The 16,295-nt window shown below is 38.1% G+C and overlaps 3 protein-coding genes across 3 annotated transcripts in view; 1 reads left to right on the forward strand and 2 right to left on the reverse strand.

Annotated features, from left to right (window-relative positions):
* LOC144647806 (histamine H2 receptor-like) overlaps positions 1-16,295 on the reverse strand; it is an 88,392-nt gene that overhangs the window by 50,983 nt on the left and 21,114 nt on the right. The window lies entirely within an intron of this gene.
* The window catches only part of LOC144647823 (small ribosomal subunit protein uS11), a 121,317-nt gene that overhangs the window by 9,765 nt on the left and 95,257 nt on the right, over positions 1-16,295 (forward strand). The gene's annotated exons all lie outside the window — the stretch shown is intronic.
* LOC144648944 (cyclic GMP-AMP synthase-like receptor) lies at positions 10,835-12,972 on the reverse strand. The gene has a single exon (XM_078508397.1). It carries the CDS (start codon positions 12,909-12,911, stop codon positions 11,766-11,768), a length of 1,146 nt encoding a protein of 381 aa, XP_078364523.1. The 5' UTR covers positions 12,912-12,972; the 3' UTR covers positions 10,835-11,765.

Genomic DNA, 16,295 nt, shown 5'->3' on the forward strand with positions numbered 1-16,295 from the left:
TAACCAGTGACGTCATGAAAATAGCCACAACTTGTTTAGCTACGATTGGGAATTTTTTGATACCATTGCTGTAGCAGCAACCGTTAAAAATATGTAGTATATCTGGGAGGCCATGGGTTCGATTCCCGTCAGCTAGCTAGGGACTCAAAATGTTTTCTTTGTCCCATGCTTGTGTTACATTTTATACTTTTCTTGGTATTGAAATTTTTAAATTGACTTTGCATTTTGTAAAATTCTTAGCAGCATAACATTGTTCTTTCTAACAGAAAGTATATATCCGGCTATGGTAAAAACTGTTTGAACAAATAACGAAAATAAAGTTGGCATGAAATGAAAGTATTTATCTTACCTTGTAAACACAAAGCTCTCCCTGCTGAATTTTGTGGTTGAAGGAATATGTAAATTCACACTGTAAAGAAAAAGAAAACAAATACTGACAATTCTTTTAGGATTTATTAACTGCAAGATCTGAAAACAAACTTCTACTTCTGCGTTACTTTTTTTTTTATATAAGAAAAAGCTACCTAAAAAAAGGCGTATATCTTTACCGGAGTTATTTACCCCGTTAGAAAATATATATTTTGTCCTGTTTCTTATTTAACATCTGAGCATGCAAAGTACGCTATTTGTATGGTATTTATTTCTCACAGTTGAGCTTTCTTCGAAAAAGCCAAATGCTATGACAGGTGGTACTATAGGCGATTTTTCTTTTGTTATTTTAAAGCCGAAACATTCTTACTAGTGAGGAATATCAACCTCAGCGAAAAATAAAGTGTTTTAAATAGATACGTACAACTTCCATCGACAGGGACCCCTCGCATCAAATTAGAGAATGAATTGACGAGTCTTTTGCTTTTAATGATGCGGTCAGCTTAATTTTAACTGGCGAGTGTCTGCATTACTTACTAAGCGATGATACAGCTGGTACTTTCGTTTTAATAAAAAAAACCACATTAACAGAGATAAATAAACGTGAGATACCCAGAATTTGATATATTTCCGTGAAAACATTTGATAAAAAAGCTGAGACGTTAAACAAAATGAGTTCGAATATGGTTAACCAAGAACATGGTAAAACTAAGCTGTGTTTTTTCGAAGACGCCTTTAACAATTTTAAATGTTACTAAGACGTATTGATTGCTTAGAGTTTGAAATGTGACGGCCATAAATCGACAGGATTGTCATGGTCTTTCGTAATTGTCTTTATTTTTGTTTGTCTTTTTTCCTACTTTCGTCTGACAACGAAGATAATTCGTTTTAACAAAACGACGAAAAAGCCAAATTTGATTTTCATTGTTATAAAAAGAAATAGCTTCTTTTAATATTCAGTGATCGCAGTATAGGCAAAATCCCATTTTTCATTAGAATTGAATTGTTGACATGCTTTATGAGTATAATAGGAGTATTTTCGGCTGTCTGCGACTAAAAACAAACGCCATTGTTCTTAAAAACTCGTTTACTTGACTTACTTAACAGGAGGGCAAAACGGAACTGTTCCACGGAAAAGCTGTTCTTCATGCACTTCCCAGCTGGCTGAAAAAAGGCACGATTTCTGACGAACCGGTCATTAGATTTTTGCAATTTTACAAGGCTGTACTTTATAGAGCAAGAAAACTGCTGGTTACAAAAAATCAGCCAGTGAGGTGACTTAATGGAAAAATTCAGAGGTTTTTTTTACGCTAGTTCTTGTTAACGGGGTGCGTTTATCGTTTCTCAAGCGAAATTGAATTCTGCTTCAAAGGTGTGTGCGTGTGTGTACCTGGTGTGCTGAAAAATTAAGGTTTTTACAAATGCGTCAGCAAAATTAACGACTTTATCAAAGTCCTCTATTTTCAGGTACCCTTACGAATAACTGCTGATGATCTTTTTCAGAACCACCATGCAGCTGATGCGTTGGCTTTAATTAAGAACTACATTAACATAAATAATGAACCTGAGAGACCCAGAATTTTTTTTTCGTTAAAACATTCGTTAAAATGGCTGAGACGTCCAATATTAATAAGCTCGATATGGCTAACCTACAATATGGTTAACTGTGTTACTTCAAAGACACCTTTTGCAACTAAAAATGTCATTCATTTAACATATAATGGAGTTTGAAATTTTGTCGTAAAAATGTCATTCATATTGATATACTGGAGTTTAAAATTTTTCGGCCATGAATCGACAGAATTATCATGGTCTTTCGTAATTGACTTCATTTTTGTATGTCTTTTTATCTTTCTTGGTTTGCCAGCGAAGCTATTTCGTTTGAGCGGAACGACGAAAAAGCTCAGTGAAAAGTCTGAATTGAAATGTTATAAAAAGAAATAGCTTCTTTGAATATTCAATGGTCACAGAATAAGTGAAATTCTATTTTTTAGACATGTTGACAAATCTAAATGAACCCTATGTTGAAACATACGACGTTTGGCAAATTTTAATTTCCAGCTGTCTGGGGCAAGAAACATACTCCGTGTTTTTTAGACTTACTTACATGTCTTAGCACAGGGAACCCAAACGCTGTATTAGTTATTCATAATCTTAAAATAAAAATGTCCTTATTTACCTGCGTTACTGTGTGTGTGTTTTTTTTAACCGGTTTTGGGGGCGATTTGAATCAGAGCAAAGGTGGTTTATTTAAACGGTAATCGGTCTGTCGCAATGTCAATACGACGCGCCTCAATTGTCTCAAGTTTTACTTTAACTGTTATTATTAAGTATTAACTCCCCTCGCGGGAGAGAAGAGAGAAGGAGACAAGGGATGAAACTAAAAATTAGAGTAGCTTGAATTCGAGGCGTAATTCTCTTGTTTCTCAACAAAATCTGCCATAACTTTACAGATGATTTGATTTACCATGATTTACCATGATTTACCATGATTTTCGCGTACAATCTGTGACTACAGTTGATGTGACCAGTCTCGCGCGTGGATATGCGCGAAGAAACACGAGCCGACAGCCAGCAGCCTTTGGCGGCGATTAACGGGACACGCGAAAATCATGGTTCAAATCCATTTCATTTTAACGTTGCTCACTGGTGAGTATTTGAATTTCCATTCTGTTTCGCTCGGCTGTTTTCGAGATAAAAGCACATTTATGTGTAAAAGTAGAACATATTTAAGCTTTTGTAAGTTTACCTTTTTCTCCCGGGCGCGACTATAGAAAGTAAATCAGTGAATAAGCAGTGAATAAACATTTCTCCTTTCAATGTTACAAATTATTCAATTAAAATTTTGAATTTTGGGTTTACGGTTTTAAGATACTAGAAACGGATGCCGCTTCTATTTATCCTGACTTAAACTCCGTGGAAACACTACATCCATTATAGCCTGCGTTGCAGACGAACAAAACCTCAGACAAAGAAAAATTGCCTGGCACATTTCGAAATTTGCCGAATTTCTTTGCGACAATGTTACATTTCCTCCTTCTTCCGACATTCGCCGCTCCATCCACGCAGATAACAAAGAAAAGAAAGATTTCGGAGACCTATGAAAATACTCTTATTTAGCAATCCACACTGACTCCGCACTTACAAACAAACGTGAAATTTATCTCGCGCAAAGACCAGGTAATCCGCGTGGAGAGATCTGTTTTATATTTGTGACACACACGGCTGTCAACGAAAAACAAAAGAGTCTGTCATGAGAACAAAAGAACCGCTTTGATGATGAACATACACTCTGCAATAAAATCACTTCCGGTCAAGTCAAGTGTAGTCACAGATGAGACGAAAAGCTGCATCATAAAACAACCCAAAACTAATCGGGAAATAGGGAGTCGAAACAAATAAAACAGACTTCACATGATTATTAAACTTTTTTTATCCGATCTGTAAAGTTATGGCAGATTTTGTTGAGAAACAAGAGAATTACGCCTCGAATTCAAGCTACTCTAATTTTTAGTTTCATCCCTTGTCTTCTCTCTTCTCTCCCGCGAGGGGAGTTAATACTTAATAATAACAGTTAAAGTAAAACTTGAGACAATTGAGGCGCGTCGTATTGACATTGCGACAGACCGATTACCGTTTAAATAAACCACCTTCGCTCTGATTCAAATCGCCCCCAAAACCGGTTAAAAAAAACACACACACAGTAACGCAGGTAAATAAGGACATTTTTATTTTAAGATTATGAATAACTAATACAGCGTTTGGGTTCCCTGTGCCCTCTGAATTGAAAACGGGATCGCGTGGCACCCTTTCGAATTTTTTTGCGATGTCATAAAAAATGTGTCCTGAATGGGTCGCTTTCTTCCACTCTGTAAATTGATTTGCTTAAGTCACCCAACTATTGATACATAACTGACAAGTATGATTATTAAGTGCTACCGACTGGAATTTTCGAGAAAAAAATTTCAAAACTCCGAATTCGCATTTCTTCATATTCAGTCAAAAGAAACCCTTTGGTGAACTATTTACAAAAATGACATTTAAAATTTTCAAAGGGTTTTTATATTTGAGAAAATCGGCAAAAGGTTAAAAGGCCGTTTTCGCGTCCCCGCCGCCATAAAATTTTGTCGAATTTTTGTGGGTTATTGAAAACACTCGTACGGAAAGAAGGTTGAACGTATGAAATTTATCTTTGGCAGGTATGCGGGGCATCCAATATACTACACAGAAACCTAAAAATATTGCAAAACGATGCAATTAAACAGATCTTTTTTAAAGCCCGAAAATTAGTATTTTGAGCACTTTGGTAAACACTTGAAACAAGGGTAACTTTGGTGGCAAAAATCGTGTCCTGGTACATCGAAATTTGGAATAAAATATAGATCGGCGTCAAGTACTATTATGGTACTGTAACATATAAAAAATCCAGCCCGGGTAATTGAAAAACCACCCGTTGAGAGAAGTAAACGCATAGTAAATATTTCATGTATTGACTACAAAAATTGTCACGGTCACGCAACACTAGTAAACACATTTCGATCTGATTTATTCAATGTGTTTTAGTTTTGCTCACTTTGGCTACAGTTTATGCTCGAAAAAGTCTACCTATCTTATGTATACTTTACTGTTTTGTATTCATATAAAAATTAATTGTAGAGGATGGGATAATTGATCTGACCGCAAAAATACAAAGGTCAAGTTTCGTGTCATATTTACCGACTTTGCCGCTCACACTGTGTAACTCGCACTGTGAAAGAAATAAAACAATTCAAAGCGAAATGCCTTCACAAAGTAGTCTCGAAGCGTGTCATATATTATTCTGGTGGTTCTGTTTCATTAAATTACTAACTATTTAACACTGGTAAAAGTTATTTTTAGTTCCGGCTGTATCGATTCTGTAAAGTTTTTCGAATACCTCGGTCTTTGTGTCAACAACATGAATTTTGCAAATCGTGTTCATAAACAAGATGATGATCTTATCGACAAGCGTATCTATAGGAGAACATCGAAAAATGAAGTAGCTGTGTTCAACTGCTTGTATATTTTCCTTTTAAGAGTGCGGGTCCTCGACTTGATATTATACGCCAGAACTGATACATGTACATGTTTACCAAGAACTGCATTAAGAACTGGAATTAGATGTCTGTCTGAATGTCTGTTGATTTCCTGTTTAACAATAACAATAAAAAAAAACACTCTTGGCTATAAAGCAAAAGATACTATACCACTAGCAGCAGCTTACCATACATGTCCAAACATAACAAGTAACGATTCTCGGCTGGTTGAGCAAATACCAAACACATTCGAAAAGGCGAACTCCACAGCCGTTGTCAGCCGTCGTCACGCTCTCCCCTTCGCTCCACTGTTCCCAAGCTGTCTGCCTTTCTCCCGTTTGCAGTTCTCTGTCTCTTTACTGCGGCATTCACAACCAATCTCGACTCCCTCTTTGTACCTCCAGACTCTTAAAATCAAATTCCATCCTTTGGATAGCGGGGAAAGGGAAGGTTTTATACGGGTGTTGGGCGGGGGGAGGGGGGGGGGGGCGTAGGGGGTCAAGGTTTATTTTGTCATTGATCTTATTGTCCCACAAAGTGACTGACCAGATTACCAGAATTGCAGAAGTAATCGTTACCTTAAGGTTGCTATTTTTAGGGGCTACTTATTTAAGCCATTTTTCTGAGCAAGATTTAGTGACTATTTAATTTAGCGATTTCAGAATTTGTTTTTTTAGGCCAGGCCCTTGTGTGGGAAATGGTCCAGGCAAACTCTCTTTCGAAGAAAAATCTGTGGCAGCTACAATTCTTTTGCAATGAACTTGGACTAGCTGTTCCTGTACCACAAGTGAGGAAAAGGGCTCTTTATGTGGTCCTGTTGCAAGAATTTGTCCAGGAATGTAGTTGCATGAATGCGGGACCAAGTTAAAATGCTCTGTGTTCTGTTGCGTCTGCAACTATTAAAAACAGTGGCGGATCAAGGGGAGAAGCCATTGGGCCCTGGTCCCCATTATTTTTAGGCTAAACCGAGGCCCACGGGACCAAGAAAAATCATCTTCAAGAGCTAATTTCAGGTAAGGATGATTGGGGGCCCTACCTACCTAAAGGTCTGGATCCGCCACTGTTATAATTAGTACACATAAGCTAGCTCCTAATAAATTGTCCAATACTAAGTGTCGTCGTACTAGCCGTGCATTTAAAATTACTGTTTTATACACCTCGAGTGACTTCTAGTACACGCATCTCCAAGCTACGTGAGATCCGACAAAGAATTGTGCCAAAGTCTTCCTAACGTTGTGTGGCCCTCTGCATTTAATCGTCCCACATATCCTAAAATAAGGCAAGGGGCAAACCTTCAAATACTGAGAAGTGGAGACAGGAAATGATTTCCGACCAATTTTTTTCTGCAAGGTTGGTCCTTTTCTTCTCTCTACTACAAGGTTTTTTGTCGCTGTTGTTTTTTTTTTAAGTTAAACCTCTCTTCCTGAATTCCTGTCCACCTCAGTATCTGAGGGCTGAGGGCCAACCCTTAGCTAGTTCCCAGGCTGCTGTCAGTACAACATACCTCAAGGGTGCAATTTTTAACGGCTTCTAATTTTAGTGATTTAAGCGAGTAGCACGAAAATCGCTAAATATAAAAGTACTCGCTAAAATTAGTCTTTGTCAAATTTAATACTCGTTAAATTTTAGTACCTCCCTCCCCCCTCCCCAAAGGAAAATAAATTAATCATAGTCGACATCAAAAATTCTTTTAAGAAATGGATATCGAAACTTTGTTCTTTCTGACAATGCCGTCTAGTGATTCTGTTCTTTTACTGAACATTTATTTCCATCTTAGCTATTACTTTATGAAATACTGGTTTACACTGGGTATCTTTTTTTCTAGGGCCTGCTGTTTTCAGTTTTTTAAAAAAATCTGATAATCGCTAAATTACATTATCGCTAAATCTTGCTAAAAAAAATCGCTAAAATTACTACCATCTTAAACCTTAAGGTAACTGATTACACCAGGTAATCTGGTCAGTCACTTTGTGGGACAATAAGATCAATGACAAAATAAACCTTGACCCCCTACCCCCCCCCCCACCCCCCCACACAACACCCGCATAAAACCTTCCCTTTCCCCGCTATCCAAAGGATGGAATTTGACTTCAAGAGTCTGGAGGTACAAAGAGTGAGTCGAGATTGGTTGTGAATGCGGTAAAAAGTCAGAGAACCTGTGTAAAAATTGCAAACGGGAGAAAGGCAGACAGCTTGGGAACAGTGGAGCGAAGGGGAGAGCGTGACGACGGCTAACAACGGCTGTGGAGATCGCCTTTTCGAATGTGTTTGGTATTTGCTCAATCAGCCGAGAATCGTTACTTGTTATGTTTGGACATGTATGGTAAGCTGCTGTTGGTGGTAGAGTATCTTTTGCTTTATAGCCAAGAGTGTTTTTTTTATTGTTATTGTTAAACAGGAAATCAACAGACATTCAGACAGACATCTAATTCCTATTCTTGCAGTTCTTGGTAAACATGTACATGTATCAGTTCTGACGTATAATATCAAGTCGAGGACCCGCGCTCTAAAAGGAAAATATACAAGCAGTTGAACACAGCTACTTCATTTTTCGATGTTCTCCTATAGATACGCTTGTCGATAAGATCATCATCTTGTTTATGAACACATACTGTATTTGCAAAATTCATGTTGTTGACACACAGACTGAGGTATTCGAAAAACTTTACAGAATCGATACAGCCGGAACTAAAAATAACTTTTACCAGTGTTAAATAGTTAGTAATTTAATGAAACAGAACCACCAGGATAAAAATATGACACGCTTTGAGACTACTTTGTGAAGACATTTCGCTTTGAATTGTTTTATTTCTTTCACAGTGCGAGTTACACAGTGTGAGCGGCAAAGTCGGTAAATATGACACGAAACTTGACCTTTGTATTTTTGCGGTCAGATCAATTATCCCATCCTCTACAATTAATTTTTATATGAATACAAAACAGTAAAGTATACATAAGAAAGGTAGACTTTTTCGAGCATAAACTGTAGCCAAAGTGAGCAAAACTAAAACACATTGAATAAATCAGATCGAAATGTGTTTACTAGTGTTGCGTGACCGTGACAATTTTTGTAGTCAATACATGAAATATTTACTATGCGTTTACTTCTCTCAACGGGTGGTTTTTCAATTGCCCGGGCTGGATTTTTTATATGTTATAGTACCATAATAGTACTTGACGCCGATCTATTTTTTATTCCAAATTTCGATGTACCAGGACACGATTTTTGCCACCAAATTTACCCTTGTTTCAAGTGTTTACCAAAGTGCTCAAAATACCAATTTTCGGGCTTTAAAAAAGATCTGTTTAATTGCATCGTTTTGCAATATTTTTAGGTTTCTGTGTAGTATATTGGATGCCCCGCATACCTGCCAAAGATAAATTTCATACGTTCAACCTTCTTTCCGTACGAGTGTTTTGAATACCCACAAAAATTCGACAAAATTTTATGGCGGCGGGGACGCGAAAACGGCCTTTTAACCTTTTGCCGATTTTCTCAAATATAAAAACCCTTTGAAAATTTTAAATGTCATTTTCGTAAATAGTTCACCAGAGGGTTTCTTTTGACTGAATATGAAGAAATGCGAAATCGGAGTTTTGAAATTTTTTTCTCGAAAATTCCAGTCGGTAGCACTTAATGCCTTGAGGTTACTACTGTTAGTAGCCATTAACTTTAGCGATCTTTAATAGCGAGCTGGGCGAAAACGCTAAATTTAGTTTCCGGTCAAATTTAGCACGCGTTAAGTTAAGTACCCCCGCCCCCCAAAGGAAAACTAAATTGAATATAGTGGCCCTGTAAAACTAAATGACAACGTCAAAAGGCCGGGCAACAATCAAGAAGGGTTGGGAAAGAGCCGGGATCGCCGCCATGCATCGTGGAGGGGAAGGCTGCTTTCCCTGACAAGGTTAATTTTCAATTAATTTTGTTCTTTCTGACAATGATAATGTTCGTTCAATTCCATTCGGGCCCTCTATTCAGGTCGAATTGGAATTTAGAAATGTGGGTTTTTCAGGAGGTAGGAAAATAAAAAACGCGGAGAAAAACCTTCGGGGGAAAGACGAGAACCAATAACAAACTCAACCCACATACGACGCCGGGTCCGGGAATCCAACCGAGGCCACATTGGTGGGAGGCGAGCGCTCTCACCACTGCGCCATCACTGCTCTCTTCTCCACACTACAAATGTTACTTTGAATAAATCTGAAAGAAGGGTTTCCTTTAGTCCTTACATTAGCCCATGTTGTTGCTTCATCTTTCTGAACTTTCTTCCTCTAGGAAACCTCCGTTTGATACAACGCAGCCAACCTAATTTATATTTTTGGACGAAAAGCCTGCAATTTTTGTAATCTTTATCGTTTTCATGGGTCCCTTTTTGTCATGTCGGTTCCTACTTTCGTTTGACAGTAAAGATAGTTAAACTTTATTACTTCGATGTTAAATTGTCAGAATTGTTTCGATGAAAAAGATCTTATGACTGAAATCGAGGGGCATTCAATTTTTTTAGTTGATTTACAATTGCCTGGGTTGCCATATTGATGCAACATGGTCTTAAAATTTACAAATGCAGTAGCCTATCTTGTAATTAAAACTCCGCAGCTGCAACGGTTTGGACGCGAGAAAGCAAAATATAAAGGACAGGTACCGTATTTACTCGAATAAGCGCCGCCCCCGAATAAGCGCCGCATTTGGGACAAAAAAGTTAATAAGCGCCGCCCCCGAATAAGCGCCGCAGTCCCGATGTGGCGCTTATTCGAGGTACTACGTTTAACTAAAAACGGCACTACAAAGCAACTCTAAAACAAACTTGGACATTTCTTTTCATCAAAAGCGATGTTTTGCAGCTCAAAGTGATTGTTTTACCGCTCGCTCATTATTTTTCTATCCAACATCCTCCCAATACGTTGTTTTGTAAATGTTGTGAAGGCCGCGAACTTTGCCAAGACAGCTAGAGCCACTTCTCTGTTCAGAAAGAGACGAATACTGACAATCAAAAGACTCTATTTTCAATTACTGTTAAAGATAAGATCCTTTGTGGCGTCCAAATGTTAAATAAGCGCCGCCCTCAAATAAGCGCCGCACTTGAGACGTGAGTAAATACGGCACTCCAAAGACTGGAATCCTGTGTCCAGCCACCTCAATTTGATTGATTTATATACTTTATATACTTAGCTTGATTTTCTCTGTCGGTCACAATGCTTTTGGCATTAAACCTACTGAATTAATTTTTCGTAAACCGGCATACATTAACAAAAACAAGTTTATGACTTTGAACAAAGTAAGTACTTTTTTGGCCGTAAATTTTTTTTTTTCGTAAAAAATAAAAAAAAATAATCAAAAATAAAATAATAACCAAATCCTTTAAAACTCAATTTTTAAAAACTAAGTAGTCGGAAAATATTTTTAGTTTTTTTTTGTCCAGTTTTAACATGATAGATGAATGAGAAACTAACAAGTCTAAACTACACGAAAAGGGATTGAAAATAAATCTTACACAGTACAGGAAAAAATATATAAGGAAAACAACTTAGGCCAAGTAAAAAAACAAATGTTTCTCGTCCGGATTTTTATAAAAAAAAGAGAGCGGGCGGGCGCTTTTTTGTTATTTGTTATTTCCTCCATCGTCAAATTCTCCAGAAACGAACTTGAAAAATAAATCCTGACCTCTCCAGTACGGACATAGCGTGGCTAGGTTTTAAAATTTTGGCCCTAGTTCGTATTAAAACGCAGACAAAGCTTACAGAATTTTCTTTGCACTTAATTGAGAAGTAACGCCTGTTGGTTTTTGTTCTCTCCAACTTTAAATATATTTCCTAATAAAAAATATTAAAAAAAGAGAAGCGGCCCCCAAAAATGAAGCGGGCGAGGACGAGAAACATTTTTTTAACTTGGCCTAACCAAACATATCGTTGATGTTATCCATTGTAACCTCATAGGGAGATTAAACAAATGATAGCAGGTGACAATGCCGGTAGAACTGCACTTTAAGAAACGACACTGATACACGGTAAAATGTTGACTGAAGAGTTTTTACACTAACAATAATTTACTCAGCTAAGAATTATTGAGATAAACGTGTGCAGATAACAATGAAAATCAGCGTAACAACTAATTCATTTAGCAAAATTCTGCAAAGCGACACCGTGTTTATAGAAGAAATAAACGCTTGCTGAAAGCACTTCCGGCAGGTAATGTTCTGTTGTACTATAAACAACAATCTTTGCGGTAAATCCAATCGCTTCGAAATCGCTCACAAGGACCTTGTAAACTATCGGCCCTTCGATCGCAACTTTACCCCTACAGGGGATTTCACTTTGCTAACAGCTGATCTTTAATTTTTTTCGCTAAAGTTTGAGAAGTTTTAGGAGATCGGAAAGTTTCTCCTCGCAAAGTTTGGTCTGGGTTGATCTTCTAGCGCGGAAGTTAAAAAGTTTGTAGTCTGGAACCCAGAAGCTGCGAATGTTTTTGTCTTTAAGACTACTTCGAATCCTTTCTAGAATACCTTTTACTCGTTCTCCAAGCCTGTCTTTGCTCCAGTAAGAATCTTCTGGAAATTCGCACCATTCGTGAAGGAACATTGTCTTTAGTACGTACGAATGAAAAACCCATGTTATATTGAACGAGCCTGCTGCTTCGTGGAGACACAAATCTTCCTCGTGTTCTTTTCGCAATACCTTAAGAACCTTAAGTGCCACCTTGTGTATTAGTCTTGGGTTCTCACAGACACTTTTCAAAACAATACCCTCAGCAACTGAAAACGATAAACGCCAGCAAGGTCGAGGTTCACCCGACTCTCCAATCGTAGACGCAACAAGATGGTAGCCTTCACGAACAGCCTTTTTAAAAACTTCGTACCCGGGATGTCCCCTATCGAGCCGTACTCGAATATCTGATGCGGCCGGCCATCCAGTCAGTTTCATGCATAAGACTAGATCCATAGCTATTTCATAGTAAGGATACATTTCACCATTCCATATGACTTTAATCGTGATAGGGATCTTCCTAAGCTCAACCTCGAAACGTTCGACTAACTTTTCGTGGCTACGTCGCTCTCTATTCGACAACGCCTCCTCGATAAGTTCTTTAAATCTTCTCAAGAGCGTGTCGGGCTTGAGATTTCCCTGAGTCGAAAGGTAATCTTGCCAGCGATGGCGATCTTCATCGTTAGCAATTTCAACATGGACATATCCTGGGTCGGCGACTGGTCGTTGGGGTATATCCTTTATAACACAAACACCAGGCAATGAAAGATTCTCCAAGCAAATCATAAAATCGAATTCATCAGGGCCTTCTACTTTAAGATCTTCAAAATAACTGCCGCTAGGAATGACAAAGTTCTTAAACAGTGGATCCTTGCGGCCGATGTACTCCGAGATTTCGTGGACTAGACTTGTAATTCTCTCCGCGATTTCCTTCACTTCTTTGTGTTCCCTATCGAACTCTGCCTCTTTGTATAACTTTTGCAAATGGTCATCCTCTATGTTTTGCATTTTGAGCAGTTTTAGTCAGAATTTTCGGCTTAAACGCTTATACTTCCGGTTTTCTTGGAAAAACAAGCTCACCAAAAGCGAAACCTCTACGGAGAAAAGCTGGAAACCAGTTAAGTGCTACCGACTGGAATTTTCGAGAAAAAAATTTCAAAACTCCGATTTCGCATTTCTTCATATTCAGTCAAAAGAAACCCTTTGGTGAACTATTTACAAAAATGACATTTAAAATTTTCAAAGGGTTTTTATATTTGAGAAAATCGGCAAAAGGTTAAAAGGCCGTTTTCGCGTCCCCGCCACCATAAAATTTTGTCGAATTTTTGTGGGTATTCAAAACACTCGTACGGAAAGAAGGTTGAACGTATGAAATTTATCTTTGGCAGGTATGCGGGGCATCCAATATACTACACAGAAACCTAAAAATATTGCAAAACGATGCAATTAAACAGATCTTTTTTAAAGCCCGAAAATTGGTATTTTGAGCACTTTGGTAAACACTTGAAACAAGGGTAACTTTGGTGGCAAAAATCGTGTCCTGGTACATCGAAATTTGGAATAAAATATAGATCGGCGTCAAGTACTATTATGGTACTGTAACATATAAAAAATTCAGCCCGGGTAATTGAAAAACCACCCGTTGAGAGAAGTAAACGCATAGTGAACATTTCATGTATTGACTACAAAAATTGTCACGGTCACGCAACACTAGTAAACACATTTCGATCTGATTTATTCGATGTGTTTTAGTTTTGCTCACTTTGGCTACAGTTTATGCTCGAAAAAGTCTACCTATCTTATGTATAATTTACTGTTTTGTATTCATATAAAAATTAATTGTAGAGGATGGGATAATTGATCTGACCACAAAAATACAAAGGTCAAGTTTCGTGTCATATTTACCGACTTTGCCGCTCACACTGTGTAACTCGCACTGTGAAAGAAATAAAACAATTCAAAGCGAAATGTCTTCACAAAGTAGTCTCGAAGCGTGTCATATTTTATTCTGGTGGTTCTGTTTCATTAAATTACTAACTATTTAACACTGGTAAAAGTTATTTTTAGTTCCGGCTGTATCGATTCTGTAAAGTTTTTCGAATACCTCGGTCTGTGTGTCAACAACATGAATTTTGCAAATCGTGTTCATAAACAAGATGATGATCTTATCGACAAGCGTATCTATAGGAGAACATCGCAAAATGAAGTAGCTGTGTTCAACTGCTTGTATATTTTCCTTTTAAGAGTGCGGGTCCTCGACTTGATATTATACGCCAGAACTGATACATGTACATGTTTACCAAGAACTGCATTAAGAACTGGAATTAGATGTCTGTCTGAATGTCTGTTGATTTCCTGTTTAACAATAACAATAAAAAAAAACACTCTTGGCTATAAAGCAAAAGATACTATACCACTAGCAGCAGCTTACCATACATGTCCAAACATAACAAGTAACGATTCTCGGCTGGTTGAGCAAATACCAAACACATTCGAAAAGGCGAACTCCACAGCCGTTGTCAGCCGTCGTCACGCTCTCCCCTTCGCTCCACGCTCCACTATTCCCAAGCTGTCTGCCTTTCTCCCGTTTGCAGTTCTCTGTCTTTTTACTGCGGCATTCACAACCAATCTCGACTCCCTCTTTGTACCTCCAGACTCTTAAAATCAAATTCCATCCTTTGGATAGCGGGGAAAGGGAAGGTTTTATACGGGTGTTGGGCGGGGGGAGGGGGGGGGGTAGGGGGTCAAGGTTTATTTTGTCATTGATCTTATTGTCCCACAAAGTGACTGACCAGATTACAAGAACTGCAGAAGTAATCGTTACCTTAAGGTTGCTATTTTTAGGGGCTACTTATTTAAGCCATTTTTCTGAGCAAGATTTAGTGACTATTTAATTTAGCGATTTCAGAATTTGTTTTTTTAGGCCAGGCCCTTGTGTGGGAAATGGTCCAGGCAAACTCTCTTTCGAAGAAAAATCTGTGGCAGCTACAATTCTTTTGCAATGAACTTGGACTAGCTGTTCCTGTACCACAAGTGAGGAAAAGGGCTCTTTATGTGGTCCTGTTGCAGGAACTTGTCTAGGAATGTAGTTGCATGAATGCGGGACCAAGTTAAAATGCTCTGTGTTCTGTTGCGTCTGCAACTATTAAAAACAGTGGCGGATCAAGGGGAGAAGCCATTGGGCCCTGGTCCCCATTATTTTTAGGCTAAACCGAGGCCCACGGGACCAAGAAAAATCATCTTCAAGAGCTAATTTCAGGTAAGGATGATTGGGGGCCCTACCTACCTAAAGGTCTGGATCCGCCACTGTTATAATTAGTACACATAAGCTAGCTCCTAATAAATTTCCAATACTAAGTGTCGTCGTACTAGCCGTGCATTTAAAATTACTGTTTTATACACCTCGAGTGACTTCTAGTACACGCATCTCCAAGCTACGTGAGATCCGACAAAGAATTGTGCCAAAGTCTTCCTAACGTTGTGTGGCCCTCTGCATTTAATCGTCCCACATATCCTAAAATAAGGCAAGGGGCAAACCTTCAAATACTGAGAAGTGGAGACAGGAAATGATTTCCGACCAATTTTTTTCTGCAAGGTTGGTCCTTTTCTTCTCTCTACTACAAGGTTTTTTGTCGCTGTTGTTTTTTTTTTTAAGTTAAACCTCTCTTCCTGAATTCCTGTCCACCTCAGTATCTGAGGGCTGAGGGCCAACCCTTAGCTAGTTCCCAGGCTGCTGTCAGTACAACATACCTCAAGGGTGCAATTTTTAACGGCTTCTAATTTTAGTGATTTAAGCGAGTAGCACGAAAATCGCTAAATTTAAAAGTACTCGCTAAAATTAGTCTTCGTCAAATTTAATACTCGTTAAATTTTAGTACCTCCCTCCCCCCTCCCCAAAGGAAAATAAATTAATCATAGTCGACATCAAAAATTCTTTTAAGAAATGGATATCGAAACTTTGTTCTTTCTGACAATGCCGTCTAGTGATTCTTTCTTACTGAACATTTATTTCCATCTTAGCTATTACTTTATGAAATACTGGTTTACACTGGGTACCTTTTTTTCTAGGGCCTGCTGTTTTCAGTTTTTTAAAAAAATCTGATAATCGCTAAATTACATTGTCGCTAAATCTTGCTAAAAAAAATCGCTAAAATTACTACCATCTTAAACCTTAAGGTAACTGATTACACCAGGTAATCTGGTCAGTCACTTTGTGGGACAATAAGATCAATGACAAAATAAACCTTGACCCCCTAATCAACAGACATCAGACAGACACTATTCCAATTCTTGCAGTTCTGGTAACTTTAAGTTCTGACGTATAATCAAGTGAGGACCCGCACTCAAAAGGACGAGACACGCACTTCGATTTCCCTATAGATCGCTGCAAGA

This window comes from Oculina patagonica, chromosome 4 (assembly GCF_052425735.1).
Source record: "Oculina patagonica isolate OP01 chromosome 4, crgOcupat, whole genome shotgun sequence".
NCBI lineage: Eukaryota > Metazoa > Cnidaria > Anthozoa > Scleractinia > Oculinidae > Oculina > Oculina patagonica.